Source organism: Alligator mississippiensis, chromosome 8, assembly GCF_030867095.1.
Source record: "Alligator mississippiensis isolate rAllMis1 chromosome 8, rAllMis1, whole genome shotgun sequence".
NCBI classification, from domain to species: Eukaryota; Metazoa; Chordata; order Crocodylia; family Alligatoridae; genus Alligator; species Alligator mississippiensis.
Window position 1 is genome coordinate 42,119,081 of NC_081831.1, and position 18,386 is coordinate 42,137,466.

The window sequence follows — 18,386 nt, forward strand, 5'->3', positions numbered from 1 at the left end:
GTAGAAAAAACATTTAAAGCTGTCTCTATATCCAAATCTTTCCGAATGTCTACAAATTGATTCGGTGGGTTCCGATTCGATTCAGAGAGATTAATGGGTCCTCTGATTCAACTCAGATTTGGAGATTCAGCCGCCGAATCAGGCCAGATCTCCACCAAACCAAATTGGGGACCGAAGCTTTGCAGAGCCCTAGTTGTGACCACATCGTAACTGATGGAGTAAAATTGGCTGAAAGGTTGTGTCAAAGATTCCATAATAGTCATTATAATAATACGCGTATTAAACAGGGTATAACTCCTCAGTAACCCAGCTTTTTGGGTGTCCTCTACATACAGGCTTAGCTAATTTTAAGAGCACGCTTTTAGCCAGGTTTGTCACCCTGGTGTTGGTATAAATATTGCGCCCAGAAATATTTCATACCAAAACTAGTTCTAATCTTAGAGGTCCAAGGCTGAAGATCAAAGTTCTTCTAATACCCAAGTAACCTGCAGCAAAATGCAATGCAGTGTATGGCAGTTGAAAAACCTGCTTCAGCCTGTATTAGTCATCTAATGTCACAGCTTGGCACCTCACTTGATCTGAGACAGGTTTAGCTGGAAGAAGCAATCAATTACATGGGCTGCTAGCACTGTAGCCCTAACTTCTTTCACTATGCCAGCAGAAGGAGTGGGGAAAGAGGAAGAAACCCACAGTGTACACTTCTGACCCTTTCCCTTGTATATCTTTTTTTTGCCTGCTAGGCTTTTATCAGCTGGAGCCACCAAAGTGTATGCCATTCTAACTCATGGGATCTTTTCTGGGCCAGCCATCTCCCGGATCAACAATGCCTGCTTTGAGGCAGTTGTAGTCACAAACACAATACCCCAGGAGGACAAGATGAAGCACTGCCCTAAAATCCAGGTGAGAGGCCACTTTTATCCTTGTGTTTTGGGATGATGGAGTTTGCATCATTTACTTGTTTTCCTGTGGGAAATAGGTGCCTTGCTTTTGCACCTCCTCAATACTCTTACAGGTAATTTCAAAAGCAGGGAGGGCAACCCTGTTTTGCCATCTCTGAAATCTGAAATAGCTTTGGAAAGCAGTTTCCTGTGTTTTAGTTTAAAATTTGGGTCTAGTCTACCCTATTTCTCCTGAAAGACTAGAGAAGCTGCTGGGTTTGTGATGACCAGGGATCCTGGTTTTCTCTGATTTAAAAATTGCAAATTCTCTGATTTAAAAACCCCAAATCTGATAATAATTAAAGGCCTTCCACAGCCCCCCGCCTTCAGCACTCTTGGAGCCCTGCACTCCCCCCCACAGCCTGATGCCCATCAGAACAGCCCCCCAGACCCACAGACATGCAGACACAGAGGCACACACAGACACTGACACCCACCCTGGCAGGTAAGTGGGAGTGGGGGGGGGGGAAATGTCTAAAATCACTTAATTATTTGACCATGCTTACAAAATAGGGGATAAAAGTGAGCCAGTTAACATAATTTAGACTCAAAAAGATCTTAAAGGTCTACACAAGAGTCTGTTACGGTGTAAGTAGTATTGCCAGCGAATCAAACTTGAGGCAAAGCACAGGGTAGGACTGAATATAGTGGGCTTTCATCATGGCTAAGGTTAACAGTGCAGTTCCTCAGCATAATGCTAAAATACTGACCTGGAAAGTGAGATAGCAAATGTTACAGATGAGTTGTGTAAGTTTGTCAAGACCAGATAGATTTTAGAGGCATTTTGGAGACAAGCAAGCTATGTGGAAAGGTTAAATTAATGGCAAATGGAATTCACAGATGAGAAATACAAATAACGCACGTCGTAGAGTTAAAGGTAGAAGACGGTTAAGTAATCATTAGCCAACTGTCAGCTCAAGATGGGGGGATCTCCCTGCTGGTGGTGACCACTCAGAAACCTACTCGGTATGCAGCTGCAGCAGAGCAGGGAATTATGTAGAACTGTGACAAGACTGAAAAGATTGGGGTATGTGCTTAACCTAGGGTTACTATACATCCGGGTTTTGTGGGACATGTCCTCTTTTTTGGACCCCTGTGGTGCGTCTGGGTGGGTTTTTTAAATAAGAGCAAATGTCCAGGTTTTCTGCTCTCCTGGGCTGGCTGCTTGGGGTTAGGAGCAGCAGGCAAGGTGATTGGCTGCTGGGGGTCACATGCTCTCCGCGCGAGCTCTGGGAACCAGGTAGAAAGAGTGAGTGTGTGAGAGAGAGCTAGCACAAGCACAGTGCAGGAGCTGCTTGGGCAGGGGTCTGTGGTTTAGGAGTGCAGGGCTGGGAGGCAGAACAGAGGGCTGCAGGCTGGGAGTGAGGAACACCAGCAGGGCTGGGCGGGATGCAGGAGGCTGTGGATTAGGAGTGAGGTAGATGGGGCAGGTGACTGTGGGTAGGGTATGCAGGGCACTGGCAGTGCCAGGGGGCTGCAGGTCAGGAGACAGGGGCACCAGCAAGGGATGGGAGGCAGGGTACTGCAGTTTGGGAGTGAGGGGCACTGGCAGTGCTGAGGTCAGTGGGTCTGGAAGGGCAGCATCAGGGTCCCTGGGGACCCTGGGGGGAGGAGGGTGTGGCTTGTCAGTGAAGAGCAACAGAATGGGCAGGGCACCAGCATGGCACTGCCACCCCTCCCCCCACCCCCTGACAGGTGTCCTCTCTTTTGGACCTGGAAATATGGTAATCCTAGTTTAGCCCATTAATACGAGGGGAAATTCTAAATTGGGGGTAGGTAACCCCCAGCACAGGTGCCAGAGTGTGGCATGTGAAAGCATTTTGCTTGGCACGTGCACCTTGGCAGATGGCAGGGAAGAGTCCAGGGCTGTGCTGACACAACAAGGATTGGGCCCCTCGCAGCTCCTCTACCACCCGCTCTTAGAACCACCATCTTACGAGCCGAGCTTGCAGGTGTTTTTGGTACTGTCCAAAAACATTGCCACCCCTGTTCTAAATGCATATATAAATGAAAGGCCCAGCAAAGGAGCTTGTGTTCTCCCTGTTAGAATGCCTCCTGGTTCTTGTGTTGGCAAATTAAAAAGTAGGAAATTGAAAACTGATACAAAGATTTTTTTTTCAATAATTTCAACAGTTTCAACAATTGGACTATGGAACTTTGCCACAGAATGTAAAGGTTGTGAAAGAATACCCTTCCAGCTGCCTCTCTCTTTGGGGGTTGTCTATTTTCCTTCTCTCTCCTGTGTCTAGCAGTGTGGTTGCTAGGCAGCCAACTTGCTGCCTAGGTGAGGAACCTCCAGTAAGAGGGGGTGAATCTTGCCTCACAGCATGGGGGCAGGGGCTCGAGCCTGTGTCACTCTAGTAGGTAACTGTGATGTTTTTCAAATTGATTGGCCAGCATCAAATGCCACCTGTCCCTGACAGCTTCCAGGTGTTGATGTCAGTTTGGGCTAAAGCGGACATTTAAAAACACACTCATGGAGCTCCCTCTTTCATACTCCAGATGCAGAATTGAGTTACTTACCTGAAAGCTAATTAGAAGCTCAAGTTAATGAACTCTAGTCACGTTTCAAAAGGCTGATAAGCCACCTAGTTTTGCTCAGTGTTGGTTTTCTTTCTATATTCTGCTATTGGTATTCCTCCCCACCCTATCGCTCTTTGATCAATAAACTTATCCATTTTAGCACGCCTCACTGTGTGTGCTTAAGAGGGAACGGACATACTAAGGTGGGCTCAGCTATTTTACTTTCCTCCCGCACAAGAGGCTGCTGCTGAATGCTTCAGGCTACTAGAAGCACCCCAAAATCCCAAGGTCTACAGGGTCTATTTATCTCAGGCGGAACAGAGCCCAGACAAAGACCTGAGTCCAGGTGGTGGCAGCGGTACCCCAAGCTTATGGGTGTGCTCCAGGAAGCGGGTCGGCCGGATGTGAGGTGCCCCAGGGGAGGCACTCGGAGCTTGGTGTTTGGCCAGGCGCAGTGAGGCAGGCAGCTCAGCACAGGAGTGCCCCGCCTACTGGCCTTCCACTGAGGTCAAGGATGTAAACTTTTCAGTACCTCTGAATCTTACCTGAATAGAGACGTAATTAGCCTTATTAGTCTGTAGTCAAACAAGACTGTAGATTTGCACCTTGTAGACTTTTTCTCTCTCTTTCTGTCGCGCGCACGTGTGCGCGCGCGCGCACACACACACATACACACACACAACCCCCCCACCCTTTGGCTAGAGAGATCAAAAATTTTTGTGGGCTGAAGCTCACTTGATCAGATGCTATGAAAGGAAGTGCACAAAGCAGTGTATAAGGAGGAGGGAGAAATTTAAATACAAAAGGCAGAGAGGATGTCGGGGTGGGGGGACAGTGCTGGAAGAAGCAACCATCAAGCAATAATCCCATAGGAACAAAGGAGTCGCAAAAGCTAACTGGGTAAGAATCCATAGTCTGTGTTTAAACCATACTTAACACAATTTAGTCTGGAGTATTTCTTGTTCTGCAATTTCTTCTTCAAGTTGTTTCTTAAAGGTTTGCTGCTTAACAACAGCCCCCCTTAAGTGAGTAATGGTGTCTAGGGAGGTTAAAATGGTCTGTGTCTTTCTCTGCAGCTGATGTCAAATTGGCGTTCATTTATTCTTACGCATCAGATTGCTTCATTTGTCTAATATAGACAGCAAAGCTGTGAGCAGACAAAGGTATATATGATATTGGTAGAGTTGCAAGTGAATGAATTGTGAGTGTGTGTTTGTGTTGTTCAGGCTAGCGACAATGGTTTAAAAAAAAGCACAGAAGGTATTCTTGCCTGAATATCCATAGCTTTTATCACTTAAGTGTCCTTCCACAAAGCTTATCATTAGACCTCATAGAGCAAGATCACATCTACTTTAGGCAGGAATGTTACACCATGCAACCTACTACAGGGTTCTATAATTCCTGTAGAGCATCTGACATGACTGCTATCAGACAGCAGGATACCAGGCTAAATATGGATCAGCAGGCTCATCCATTTGGGATTTTTTTTTCTTGCTCTGCCACTAGAGCAGGGGTAGGCAATGTTTTTTGGCTAGAGTGCCGAAAAAACCACAATGTCTACCTTGGAAGGTGCCGGAGTGCCGACATGCTGGAGCCTGGAGCAGCTGTTTGCAGCCTCCTGGCTGCAGCCGGCCCACGGAGCCCGGTCTGCTTGCAGCAGGGCTTGCAGCCTCCCATCCGCCTGTTGGGAGCAGCCTGGGCTCCATGGCTGGCAGCAGCTGCTTAGAGCCCAGGCTCGTGGTGGTGTTCTGAGAAAAATGGCCTTGCGTGCCATGCTCGAAATGCATGCCAGGGGTTGCTGACCCCTGCACTAGAGCATAGTGGCAAGAATAATTCACTGTCAGCAATATATGCAGTGTGATATTCTGATCTTGCTTGCTTGTTTAAAGGGAACTAATAGTTCTTCTGTATGTGACAAGCTGCTGTAGACCTTGGCAATGGATTCCTTGGTTCTTTATGGCTTCTCAACCACCCTCTAAGGTCTTGGTGTAGTCTTCCACTAGGTGACACTGACCTTGGTTTTTTTTTTCCCCCTTTCTCTCTCTTACAGGTGATTGACATCTCAATGATCCTTGCAGAGGCCATCAGGAGGACTCATAATGGGGAATCTGTCTCCTACCTATTCAGCCATGTCCCTTTATAACGACATGCTGGCTGCTGCTTGTGTGGCTTTTTTTTAAACCAAAAGTTGTTCAGCTTATTATAAAGTTCAGTAGAAGACTCTGCTTGTTCCAGTGTGGTTTCCACAGCTCCTCCTCTGCACACATCAGTCTTATTGTGTCTGATCCCAGCTCTGGGAGAGGCACATCTAAAATGCTCCAACTTCCACCAGCAGCCTCCAAAGTGTGGACTTTTCAGTTTAGGTTTCCAGCAGTAGTGAGAGTCAGCATTGCAGATCTGTGGAGAGTAGGACTACCATGGCCAATTGCCACAATTTTCTTGGAGTGGGAGGTTTTGTGTTTGTGGGGAGGCTAGGTATCTGGCATGCATACCTGTTTGGTTTGGGTTTGGTTGGTTGGTTGGGGGTGGGGGGTATGGGAAGTAGAGCTCCCAAGAACAGGCTGATCTGGAACTTACAGCAAGAGTCCAAGGGACTGCTGAACATGTGCTACTTATTCTATACCTGACAGAAGTCCTTAGAGAAGTGGGATAAGGAAGTCTTATACATTGACCACAAGAGCTGAGGCACTGGATCAGTACCCTGGAAGGGTAGGACAATCATCAGCTTCCTCTCCTGGAGGGAGACCACACCCCTGTGCCCTTGCAGTGGAGAAGAAACATGATGTCCTTTTAGGGTGTTTGAACAGCAAAATTATCATGAGCTATAGCATACTCTAGCATACCTGTGCAGTCTTTATCTAGCTAATATGGCTAATGAGATCAGTGGAGGTATGGCAGCACAGTTCTTCACCTTCTATTTGTAACCAGCATGTACTCCATAGTACATGTTCCTGCTAGCACCTGACCCAATCTGGGCTGCCATGACTGCGATTGTTCCCATGTTGCTTGAAGCTAGCAAGAGTGCACTAGCATGTGCAACAGTCACAACTCCATTTTGCTGTATAGACAGGCTCCACTTCTCTCCTCTGCTGGTACCCTAGTAAGGCTAGCCTTTCTGACCTTTTACTGACCTGCTTTTTCCTTGCAGCATGTGCCTGCTGAATAGATTGACATGGGGTGACCTTATTACTTCCTTGTAAACTTTGTTTTCAGGCATCTTAATCTCTGAAGGTTAAGTGTAGTATTCCATTGTACCACTAAGTTATTGACTGTATTTTGACTGCTTGTGTTTTGTTGGGTTGTTTTGTTTTGTTTTTTTTGCGGGGGGGGGGGGGGGGGTCATTATTTGCCTCTTTAATATTTTTCCATGGCTGATACCAGAATCTTCCATCTCTGCAAGGAACCTTGGGAATGATGGTTAATGGGGAGGTTGTGAAATTTCAGAGAGAGCCAAAGGATGGATCTGAATCAGCTGTTCATGTGAAGTGCTTGATAGTAATAGGTCAGGGGTGGCTTGTTCCATCTGTGGTTTTATTTATTGAAGCTTTCCCAATACCACATCTAACCTCACTCAGAGGTAGCAACAGGCCTCAAGAAAGAAATGAAGGAAGCTGTCAGACCCAGAGCTGGTTACGGCTCCTGTCTGTAGAGCTGGTATTATCCACAACTTAAATGCATAATAGTTATACCAGACAATTCTTAGAGAAATGTTTAAATCAGTCTTTCCTGGACTCTTACTGGGTAGCAGGCCAAGCTGTTTTTTGTATGCATTTTGGTTTTATAAACAATCTCAACCTACTTTGGAGTTGCGGAAAGGAAGGAGGAGGCTTTTGAAGTTGCTTGTCTCTCCAGCCAGGGTGGTATGAGAGATTGGAGGGTGGTAGATAATTGGAGCTACCTGAACAATCTGGGTGTCTGGATTTGGGGTAGTCCTCCTAGGCATTAGTTATTGTGCCTTTTTAATTAAGACTTCCCCCTCTCCCTTCCTAGAACTTTTGTCCTGTGGCTACATAACACTTCTATCCCATCATAGGTTTTGTTTTGTATCCAAAGTCTATGTTTGTCTGGAAAGTGTATGTTTGCTTCTTTGCTTTGCATCCTGCACTGAGCTCCATTGAGGGTCCTTTCAGGATTCCTGCCTCCTACTTCGGAGCCCTGCTTCTGCCCTGCCCAATGCATCATGAGTAGAAGCCAAGAGCAAGGACATCAGGGCAGCAGTGTGAGGATTTTCTGCCGCATTTGTGTTAAACTAAGACCTCAATGAAGGAATTAAACTTTTATTTTAAAAAGAATCATAGATGTGCTTGTAATCTGTAAATGTTTTTGAAACATGCAACACCATTGTGTTGCTGTGTGCACTGTTCCTCTGAGCTTGTTTACTCACCAGTTTGTGAAAAACAGGACTTCTCTGTAATAAGTGATTTTTAAATTGTTCAAAGACTTAAGGCTTTGCTTCTCTGCTTGAGGAGAGAAGAGAGCCTGCCTGACCCTCATATCAAAGCTGATCCTTGACTTCAGAAGTCTAGGTTTCAATGAAAGCTTTTTTCAAAGTCTTCCCACACTTTAACTGCTCCACGTCTTCCCACTGACAGCAGGCACACTTCTGTGAAGCCATTTCACTGTTCATGGGTACAACTTGGCAATAAGCAGCACTGAAGAGAATTGCTTAATAAGCACTTTTTAATTAAATAGTTTAATTTTCAATTAATAGGCAAATACTGGGTTGACATCCTGTTAGAGGTATGAACTTGCATTACTATAGTGGATTAAGCAGCCTTCTGCAGGGCTGCATGGTAGCCAGATGTCATTGACTTCATGTTTATTACCTAGGGTTTCCTTGTTGAAATCTAAAATACCTCTTTTCAAGCTGTGCTCTTGCTGGACCTAACAGACTAGACATGGCCTGAGTGCTGTTGAAATGCATCTAATAAGAGCAGATGTCTTAATACTGACTTGCATGTCTACTTTTAGTAGACTTATCTGCAATATCTATGTTATGTATATGTGTCTGTCTATCGTATGGGAGTTTCAGGGAAGTACCCATGAGTAAAGCACATTGCACCCTTCCATCTGCTGGAAAGACTTCATGTTAGCTTGAGCTAAAACTTGAGATTTGTCCCCAGTCAGATTCATGTTCCCACACTTAGCTTGAATGGGGAAGGAAGGAGCCAGTGCTTGAAGCCATGCATTTCTTAGTTTCACAGGGAGGATGCAGCAGCTTGAGTTAACTTGTTGGCTGTCACCCTAGTCACTGAGTTGCAGTGCAGTTGCTCTTATTCAACTAGATTATCCTAAATAGAGTAACTTGGAATAGCCTAACTAAAGGTAACTCTTGCAATGAATACAAGCTCCCATTCTTGTCCTGGTTCCTGAGTGTCTGGTAAGGAACTAGGACAATACAAGTTGTCCAATATCAGTAAATGAGATGCATATTCCTTCTGGCACAAGCAGTTCTCAGAATGGACTACATGTTGCACATGCTTTCCTTGCTGAACAGAGGCCTTCCAAGTTTTCCCAACCACCTACCTGAACAGCAGAATACCCAAATATGTCTTGGAAAGATGGCAGGAAGGGAAGTGCTGGCTAGCAATAGCATGTCATGCCAAAAATGTGTTCAGAACTGCCTTTTACCCATGCCTACAAGAGAAGGCAAAGATTTCTTCAGGTGACATCTTTTATTGGACAAATTGCATAGTTGGGATAGCATTAGACAAGCTTTTGAATGCAAGACATTCTTCAAAAAATGGGAAACATGATGCACTTTGCTGTTGGGGGAGAGGGGAACCACATAGTGAAAACTGAAGGGCACAATAAACATGAAATGTGTGAAATGCTGTTCTATATACTATGTATGAAAGAGAATGTCGATCTCTCAAATAACAGGACTGCACTATTTATGTTGTCCTCTTGTGTAAACCGCTTGAGTTTCTTCATTCTACTGTAACATGTCACTTGCTTTCTGTGTTTCTTTTTGATAGTGAAAATTTTGGACTCTGGTTCATTCAGCAGGATGGCTTTACTAACCTTCAAACAGCCACAGCTAGCAAATGGAGCGAGAAAAACAGCCAAAGGCCAGTGAGTTCCAGGGGAAGTGCAACACAAACGAAAGTTTGGCCTGCCGTTCAGGAGCAGTTGGTTTGGACCCTAGGAGGTAGGAATAGAAGGCTATTGTGACAGGAGATCAGAGTATAAAAAGAAAAGTGAAGTTGCCAGTTGTCCACTATGTGGAAGGCTTCAAAGTGGTTAGTTGGTTTATGCTACGTCTTGCAGGCCTGAAATAACTGTGGTATTCTACCTGCAGAGAGCTTAACACCCTGGTCTGATTGTGAACAAAAAAAAAATTATGCTTGCCATCTCTTCCTGGAAAAGAGAAGGGGATATTCCTGGAAATTGCCATTAGAGGGGTGTCTAAGCCTCAGCAATCTCAAATGGCTGACAATGATTATTTTTTCTTCCTCCCACTTCAGACCAGGTTTTCTTGCATTTGCCTTACTTGCCAGCATTTTGCTTCCATTGCAGTAAATTACTGATAGCAGCAATATTGAACTGTGAAGCTTACGTTCATATAGGTAGTTTGTCATGCCAAAGAAATCAGCTCCATATCACATGGAAAATTGTTAAGACAAGATGTGTGCAGGCACAAAATCCACGCATCCACTTCTGACAGGGTGACTAAAAGGCTTATTGTCCTGCAAACACCCTATCCCCAGCCAGTAAATAAAATAGTAATACAGTAATCATACAATTGAGTGGGTAATTTTAAAGCTTTTTGTTGTGTTAATGTCTCATTTTGGAGTGGAGGGGCACAACAGCCAGCACCACAGGGATTTAGCTGCAGCTTCAAGCTCATTTGTTGCATCTCCACAGTGCTAAAACAGCTCCCTTTTTCAGACTTTTTTTTCCTTAGTTATATTCATTAGTCATCACAGTTGAATGTTGCCCCTGCAGAGATGTTGGCAGCCCGTGTTCTCAGTCCATACCGAGCCCAACGCTGTTCTTGTTGCATCTGCTTCTGCCTTTGAAATAACCCAGTATAGGGATGCAAAATGCCTAGCCTGAGCCTCCTGCATCCTTCCAGGCTAAATGGGGCTTTGTGAACAGCAGTGAGAGCAGCCAATGAGCTCACGGCAGGGCGGGGAGGCTCTGTGGGAAGAGGACCTGATAGCCTAGTTCATTTCTCAGCAACTGCCAGTGACCAAAGGCAAGATTGCTTCCTGTCTGCAAGGGCAGAAGTAAAAGTGCAAGCAAGAGAGGGTGAGGGGGGATGCTGAAGGCAGGTGATGCTGCTACTGCAGGAGAAACAAGGTAAAATACTGGTATTTCTATTGGGGGGTTTCTCCCTGGCTTCAAGGACCTTCCCCCTTTTCCTCTCTCAATTTCTTAAAGAAATTACCCTCTCCTGCTCTTTTATTTCATACAAACTTCCTGGGGATGCTTCTTTTAAAACCTGAAAAACTGCCCTGATTTCTGATTGGCACTTTCCACTCTGATGCTTTAGTACATAAAATTTCTACTAGTGCCTTAACCTTTGCCTGACCCTAGAGCAAGCTTCCACTTTTGGTGGCAGAGGTGCATTGCCAGATAGAGCATCGCAGATAAACAGCACAGCCCCTGCCCAGCTGAGGGAGTACGGTTGCTCCCTGTAGTTTTTTTTTTTGCTAGTGTAGGCTGTTTTACACCCAGACTGGAGATGTGGTCCTAAAGGGGGTTGCCAAGATTCTGTTGTCTTTGTCCTGGACTAATTTACTTCCTAATCAGAATGAGGGTAGGAACAGATCACGTTTACCAATAACTCATCTGACTTGGATCACCCCTTGCCCACTCTCCCTTCCCCATGCTTTGGGTCTGTGACTGTTCCAGTTTACTCTAAAAGGAGATCACTTCTCGGTCTCTTGTGGGCTAAGATGAAGTGTAGTTGCACTGGTCTCATACCTGAGCCAAAATGGATTTAAGTGTATTGGAAGGTGCACCCTGGTCCAAATATAGACAGGACTCCTTCCGAAAGCCTTATAGTTGGCTTCCACTGGCCAGTTTCCAGTGGGAGGATCTCAGCTACGCACTGACTATGGAAACGGGGGAGTCCTCCCTAGCTTGCTCCTGTGCCCACTGGCTGGGGATATCTGACCCCAAACCTCCAGGCTTGGGCCTGCCTGTAGAAGAATGCTTGCCAATGGATTTGGAAGTATCTGAAGCCCCAGGCTGAAAAGTCTGGGGTGGAGGATACTTGCCAGTTGCAGCATCACATGTGGTGTTAAAAGATTGAGCCTTGTTTAATCAAAAGGATTTGGACCTGATCTGGCTAATTTGACCTGGAACATGAAAACATTTCCAAAATACATTTAAAAAACAAAAAAAAAGAAAGGGGAAAAAGAGGATGTACACTGAGAAGTGTGAGAATGGCACTGGGTGGAGCCATACTCCAGCATTTTCTCGATCAACTGTGCCCAGCTTACTGCAAACGAAAAAGGTTTTTTTCCCCCAGCCACACCTTTCTTTGTCCATCCCCCCTCCTTCTCCACCATGCCTTTCTGCCTGGGATCTGAGTCAGTTTACCACAGGTACAAAATCTGGGTACAAAATCTACTTTCTTTTTCCTTTTTGCATTTCATAAGCAATAACAGCATTGCGAAATGAGCTGTGCAAAGCAGTTACTTGCAGCTAAGAACAAAAGGGCTCCCTGAAGTCTGCCCTAAATTACAGCTTTGCAGTCCTAGTCTCCTGCTGGTTTTGCTGAGGGCCTCTAGTCCCATAACGACCCCCTTCCCCTGCATTTCAGTGAGGCTGGTCATGTGTATTCACAGGAGCAGGGCTAGAGCAATTGTATCGTGGATACACATCACATGTACCAGCGTATTTGGGTCTAACAAAAAGACCTGGGTGAATAATTCTGACAGTGAATGGGATGTGGGGCTCCCTTCTGCATAGCTACTGACTTATTCCCACTGAACAAAACTATGGAGTAAGAAGGTGCCATTTTGACAGTGATTGTCCAAAGCAGAGATGCTTCTCAAGGCCTGCTTAGAGATTTTCTTACTAGGAGTCCCTGGCTCTCAAGCATGAGGTGAGCCTCACTCCACCAGAAAAGAGAGGTTTGTGGCCCCATTGGCTTAGCATGAAAGCTCTGTTTAAACATGATGGTTTGCCACAAGATGTTTGAACAGTCTCCATGCTCAGTGCTGAAGTGCTGTGCTATGACTTCCTCCCCACCCCTAGCACTACATGAAGCTTTGAGCACTGTTCACCACAGATAAAGGAAGTGCTTATCAGCAGAGCCTTTTGCTTGCTTTAGTCTGAACTTTGCTGGACACAAAGGAAAGTTCACATCGTGCCAAGCTCTGACCTGAGGTAACTTCCATTGACTGCAGAGTGGCAGCAGGGGTGAGTTTTGCCCTTGATGCTAACTCCTGTTATTACCCATGTATCGTTCTGACCCTGATTTAGTCATTGTAGCAGCCACTGCTTATGAAGGGTTTGTCTTGTTTTTTAAAACCACCTATAACTGAGCACTCCCTTCCTTCTCATCCTCCCCCACCTCGTCATGCTCAGCTTTGCTTTTGTGCTGCAGTGGGGTGGGCTGCTTTCCCTGCTATGCCCTCAATCCTACCCCTGGGGGCATGGGCAAATGAAGAGGTGTGAAGGCATCCATGCCCTGCACTTCACCATCAGCAGGGGAGAAGAGATAGGAAACTAGATGACAGCTGAGAACAATGGAGCTCAGGATGTGGGAGAGTAGAGCTGTCTGGGGCATGATGGTTCCCAAGGCCGTAGCTGATATGAGGGGACCCCCTAGCAAAGCAGGCTTGTCTCCCTGCTGGCCTCATTTGCATTTGATATGCGAGGGACTGGTCAACCCCTTGTGTCGGTAACCTGTTTGTAGCCCTCCCCACCTGCCAACTACACAGGAGTGGGGCAGGCAGCCACTGATGTCACCTGGGACAGCACTGGCCTTTCCAGTGGGCTGAAGCCAGCAGAGTGGCACTGATGTTGCTGTGAGCTGATCCACACTAATTTATGTAAAAGGGACCCTGGGGGAGACTGCCCTCATCCACCCTGTATGCAGCACCCAGGCAGACCCCTGGCCATATGCACAGAAGTGACCATATGCAGCGGCTTCCTCCCTGGGGGAAGCTCCCTCAGGACCTGCCTCTCCCCAGCCAGGTTGTTTACACTGCTGTAGAGGAGGTGTAATCCCACCTAGATCAGAAACAAGAGTGTTAGACCCTAGTTTTTTTTTCCCCAAGGCACAAACAAGGTAAAGGGCAAATGGGTTGTGTATGTAGTGAAGAATATACCTGAGGCCTTTAACCCGCTGCTGCTACTCTTGCAGGTTAGCACTGCTGGAGCCAGCTGGAAAAAGGCTCAGCATCGTAGCCCTGGTCTACATGACACTGTAGGCAGCACAGCTTATGGTGGGGAGGGACTGAAAAGATCACACCCCCTCACTAGCAAAACCCCTGGTATGGATACAGCCATGACCACAGGACATGGCTTCTGTTAACTTAGCTTGTATTGTCTGCAGAGGTGGGGTAGCTATTCTGGCAGAAATATCTGAAGTCCCAGGGTGATAGGTCTAGGACAGAGAATTGTTTGTCAGTTGTAGCACCATACATGGTGTTTAGCATAATTGAGTTCTGCTTGCTCAATCAATGTGGTTTTCGGAACGATTGAGTTCTGCTCAATCGATATGATTCGGAACTGATTTGGCTAGTTTGACCTGGAACTTACTCTATCCATTCATCTATCCATTCTTCTTAGCAAGAAGTGGAATATAGCTTTTTCCAGGCCTTGTGGTTTTTCTGCAGGTTTTGATGAGACATGGGCAGATGCACTGTTTACCTGCACTGAAATGATGAAGGCCTTTCCCTAAGAAGATCCCTGGTTCACTTAGTGACCCAAGACCAAGCACCCCTGTGGGTTTACCAGCACAACTCCACAGACCCTAATCTGTTGTAATTGATTCTGCCAAAGCTGAATTTAGCTTTACTATTTACTATTTACTTTAATAGTGAAACTGAAAGTTAAGTTTGACCCTTGGAAACCTGCTGAAGAGAGAGGAGGCAAGAAAGCTCTGGAGGGCCCATGTCTCCCTGGAAGTGGAGCCTAGGGTCAGGATATATGAGAGGAGCCAGTTGCACCTACAGACCCCAGATCGTAGATTCATAGGACTGGAAGGGAACCTGAAGGATCATCAGGTCCAGCCCCCTGCATGAGCAGGAAAGACATCTGGGGTCAGGTGACCCCAGCCAGGTGACCACCCAGTCTTCTTTTGAAAACCTCTAGGGTAGGTGATTGCACCACCTCTGGGGGGAATTTGTTCCATAGTTTGGACACCCTAGTTGTGAAGAAGGTTTTCCTAATGTTCAGCCTGAAACTATCTTCCAGGAGTTTGTGGCCATTGTTTCTAGTTTTCCCCCAGGGTGCCCTGGTGAACAGTTGTTCACTGAGCCCCTGATGTACGCCTCTGATATAGAGGTAAGCCACAATCAAGTCCCCACTCAGCCTTCTTTTCTTTAGGCTGAAGAGTCCGAGATCCTTCAGCATCTCCTCATATGGCCACTTGTTCTGTGTCCAAATAGGAACACTGGCACTGAGCTCCCTGAGTCCCCCTTCTGCTGTGCACACTGGTTGTGTCCTGTTCCTCTGGTTTAGAAATAGCAGAGGTAACAAGGCAAACGTTGGCAGCTCCAGTTAATTGAAAAAGCACCTTTCAACCTATCCCCACCTCTGCTCCCATAGCCATCCAGACTGACCCTGCTCCCTCCTGACTATCCCAGTGACTGGTCATACATCAGTGTTGATCAAATGCCTGAATCAATGGACTTGGTCTAGGGGGAAAGGACTCGTTCCCTTATGCAGCGCTCCCTGAATGCTGCTGGGGAAAGGCCACACACCCAGATCTCATGTCTGAACCTTACACAGAGCCCCCACGATGACTCTGTCCTCATGGATCCATCCATAGCCATTGGTCAGTTTTCCTCTCATGTTCTTCCCAAACTAGTGAACAGCCGTAGCCGAAGGGAGAAGTTACAGGCCTGATATGAAGCTTAATAAAGTTAAAGGAGAGGCCCCCACTGACTTCCATGAGCTATGGTTGAGGCCCACACTGACTGGATGCACTCCAGTGAAAGGCTACAATCTTCCTGAGGCAGGAATCAAGTCCTGGAGTATACCTGCAGAGTAATCAGCTCAGGGGAGACTCTGGGATAGGTGGGGCCACCTATTTAATGCCACTTTTCAGACAGCTAATCACAGCAGTTCTGCAGGGCAGTCCATATAACCCTCTGACTGGCAATCAAAGGTGTTGCACACATGTGGGTGCAATGGGGTTAGGCAGATCAGGGCATACAGGGAATCCAGGTGGCAATCCAGGAGGTCATGGTGAGTCAACTCAGGGGCTTGTCTTTTTCTGGGGTGCATTAACAGTCAGTCCCTCCACTGCTCTAACACCAGCACAAGCTGCTTAAACCAATACAAGAGGCTTTCTTCAGAACTCATTGCTGCACTGTTTCTCCTTGTCTAGATGGAAAGGATTGTACACAGCCAAGTAGTGTGGGTTCATGGGCAGCAGTAAGACAGGTTTACAAAAAGCAACGTTTTATCAGGGTACCTGAGTTCTCCATAGAAAAGACCATGAGGCCACCTCTGGGGATGCTTCACTTGGATTGTTTGTGGGTGATGGGCTGAGAGCGCATGGTCCAGCCCTGCTGGGAAAACCCATACAAAACTGGCCTTTTTCTAGCTTTGCCCCTAATATGGAACACAATTAAACGGTCTCTGAAACTGGTAAAAAAAGAAAAAAATCTGGGTCCCTCCTGTTGGAGAGCAGGGACAAAATAGGGCACTCAGTGAGAAAGCCAGGTTAAAATAGGCTGGACAGTGGAGAAAAAACCATCGGCCCTCCTCTAGAACAATGGTGAGATTCTTCCAGCACAGCCTGAGGTGTGGATCCTGTTTGAGAAGGGACAGATTCATGCGAGCTAGTGTTCTAGTTTAGCATAAACTGATCAGCCACAGTGACACCTATGCAGCTGGGAAATGACCTCAGGTCCCTCAGCCTATCGCCTCATTACAAATTATTTTAGGTTTTTTTCTACCTGATCCTAGTGGCTAAAAGAGGAGGTCCCAGAATGGGAGAGAGAGCTGGGATTCAGTGTGGAGACTCCAAGAATGGAAAGGAGGTAGAGAAAGGATGGAGCTTCTGGAGTTACCACCATGGGGCCCTCTCCAGCTTCCTGTCCATCCTGGCGACATTTCCCATCCACAAGACTATCTTCCGCCAGCAGATCCATGCTTTCTCCATCCACAAAGCAGTATGCCAGCTGCACCGTGAGGGCCTCTGCTGCCTCTACCGGGGCATTTTACCACCACTCATGTCCAAGACGCTGCAGGGAACCCTGATGTTTGGCACCTACGACAGCTTCCTCAGTTTCCTCTCCAGCAACACATCCGACTCCTACATGCTGCCACAGCGGTGGGCAGCAGGCTTCTTCTCTGGCTCAATGGAGGCCTTGGTCCTGAATCCCTTTGAACGGGTCCAGAACATCCTGCAGGATGGACGGAAAAACAGCAGGTTCCCAAATACCCACAGCATTCTGCAGGAATTCAACTCCTATGGCCTGAAGGCAAGGCTTGTCATAGGCTACTACCGGGGCCTTGGCCCCGTTCTGCTGCGGAACAGCCTGGGTAGCGCCCTGTACTTCTCCTTCAAGGACCCCCTCCGTGACAGCCTGTCCAACAAAGGTCTGCCAAGCTGGCTGCCTGCCTTGGTGTCTGGCAGTGTCAATGGGACCTTGACCAGCCTCATGTTGTACCCTCTGACCGTTCTCATTGCCAACATGCAGTCACAGGTTGGGGGGCACGAGGTCCTCAGCCTGTGGAAGTCTATGCAGTCTGTCTGGCAATCGCGTGGGAGGAAGCTAACCCTTCTATACCGGGGTGGGTCCCTGCTTGTCCTGCGGGCATGTCCAACATGGGGCATCACCACTGCCATCCATGACTTCCTGACAGAAAATGCTGGGCGTGACAGGAGAGGCTAGTCATAAGCCTAGCGTTTCGCAGACCCTGTACAGGCACTGAGGGCCTGGTGCCTCAGTCTGGCTGATACCAGCCTGTTTGCAAAGAGGCCCTGAAATTTGCAGTCAATAAAACCTTTTAACTTACAAACTTAACTTTCAATTGATAAAAGAAAGATCACACTGTCAGTACCACCAAAGAGAAGCTCAGGGAAAACTACTGCTCTAACCAGTCTGAAGGTGGCTTATTCAGCAATAGCCCAGCCATGAGTGTTTTAGGGGCTGTGGTCAAACTGAGCAAACCACTCAAGCTACTTACAGCCCAGCTTCAGCAGGTTCTCCCTGAGCTGGCTGTGGTCTAGCAGTCAGGGTATAGGAGAGAGGCAAGTGATTGCTGGTTTGTCCCCAGTTGTGCTACTGAATGAGTGTAACCTAAAACTAAGCATCTGACCTCTCCATGCCTTGGTTTCCCTGTTTGTAAAACATGGGGATAATGGTTTTTCCCAAATAAACTGCTTTGAGACCTGTGGGTGCAAAGTGCAGAAATCTTAATTATTGTAAGACCTGAATCTGGATTGGCCAGATATCCTAATCCTTTGAGCCATATGCTATAACTGTCACACACCTGAGAGCCACACATATGATAGATTTGGGTGAGGACAGTGCATGCAAGACAAGTTGCTACCATGGGAGGACAGGACGCAAGTTTGGCAATTGCTGTTGTCGGGGTAGATGGACATGGCTCACAACTCTCTTTCAAACTGCCTGGGAGCCTTTTGTGGCTGGCAAGCTGTGGTGTGACCACCCCCAGCCATCAGTTAAACCAGGGGTGGGCAAAATACAGCCTGCGGGCCAGATCCGGCCCACAAGGCCATTCTGTCCAGCCCGTGGGGCCCCTAAAAATTTTGGAAAA

At 47.0% G+C, this 18,386-nt stretch overlaps 2 protein-coding genes across 4 annotated transcripts in view; both read left to right on the forward strand.

Annotated features, from left to right (window-relative positions):
* Positions 1 to 11,822, forward strand: part of PRPS1 (phosphoribosyl pyrophosphate synthetase 1) — a 25,966-nt gene extending 14,144 nt beyond the window's left edge. The window contains exons 6-7 of one of the 2 annotated variants that reach the window (XM_059732710.1): positions 741 to 900; positions 9,440 to 11,822. In XM_059732710.1, coding sequence (XP_059588693.1) covers positions 741 to 900; positions 9,440 to 9,442 — 163 coding nt within the window. In that variant the 3' untranslated portion in view covers positions 9,443 to 11,822. Of the gene's footprint in view, positions 1 to 740; positions 901 to 5,511; positions 7,754 to 9,439 lie in introns of those variants that run through there. The other variant, XM_006275486.4, reaches the window with a different exon arrangement.
* Positions 9,528 to 18,000, forward strand: SLC25A53 (solute carrier family 25 member 53). Of its 2 annotated transcripts, none has more exons than XM_019487981.2 (2): positions 9,528 to 9,612; positions 16,566 to 18,000. In XM_019487981.2, exon 2 carries the CDS (start codon positions 16,589 to 16,591, stop codon positions 17,495 to 17,497), a length of 909 nt encoding a protein of 302 aa, XP_019343526.2. In that variant the 5' UTR covers positions 9,528 to 9,612; positions 16,566 to 16,588; the 3' UTR covers positions 17,498 to 18,000. The 2 variants fall into 2 exon arrangements, with proteins under 2 accessions (XP_019343526.2, XP_006275547.3); XM_006275485.4 differs by lacking the exon at positions 9,528 to 9,612 and adding an exon at positions 10,677 to 10,766.
* Positions 18,001 to 18,386: the final 386 nt, after the last annotated feature.

Coding starts and splice junctions, on each gene's coding strand:
- SLC25A53 (XM_006275485.4), top strand. CDS start 10,742: ATGCTGCTACTGCAGGAGAAACAAG. Junction 10,767..16,565: donor GCTACTGCAGGAGAAACAAG/GTAAAATACTGG, acceptor ACCTGATCCTAG/TGGCTAAAAGAGGAGGTCCC.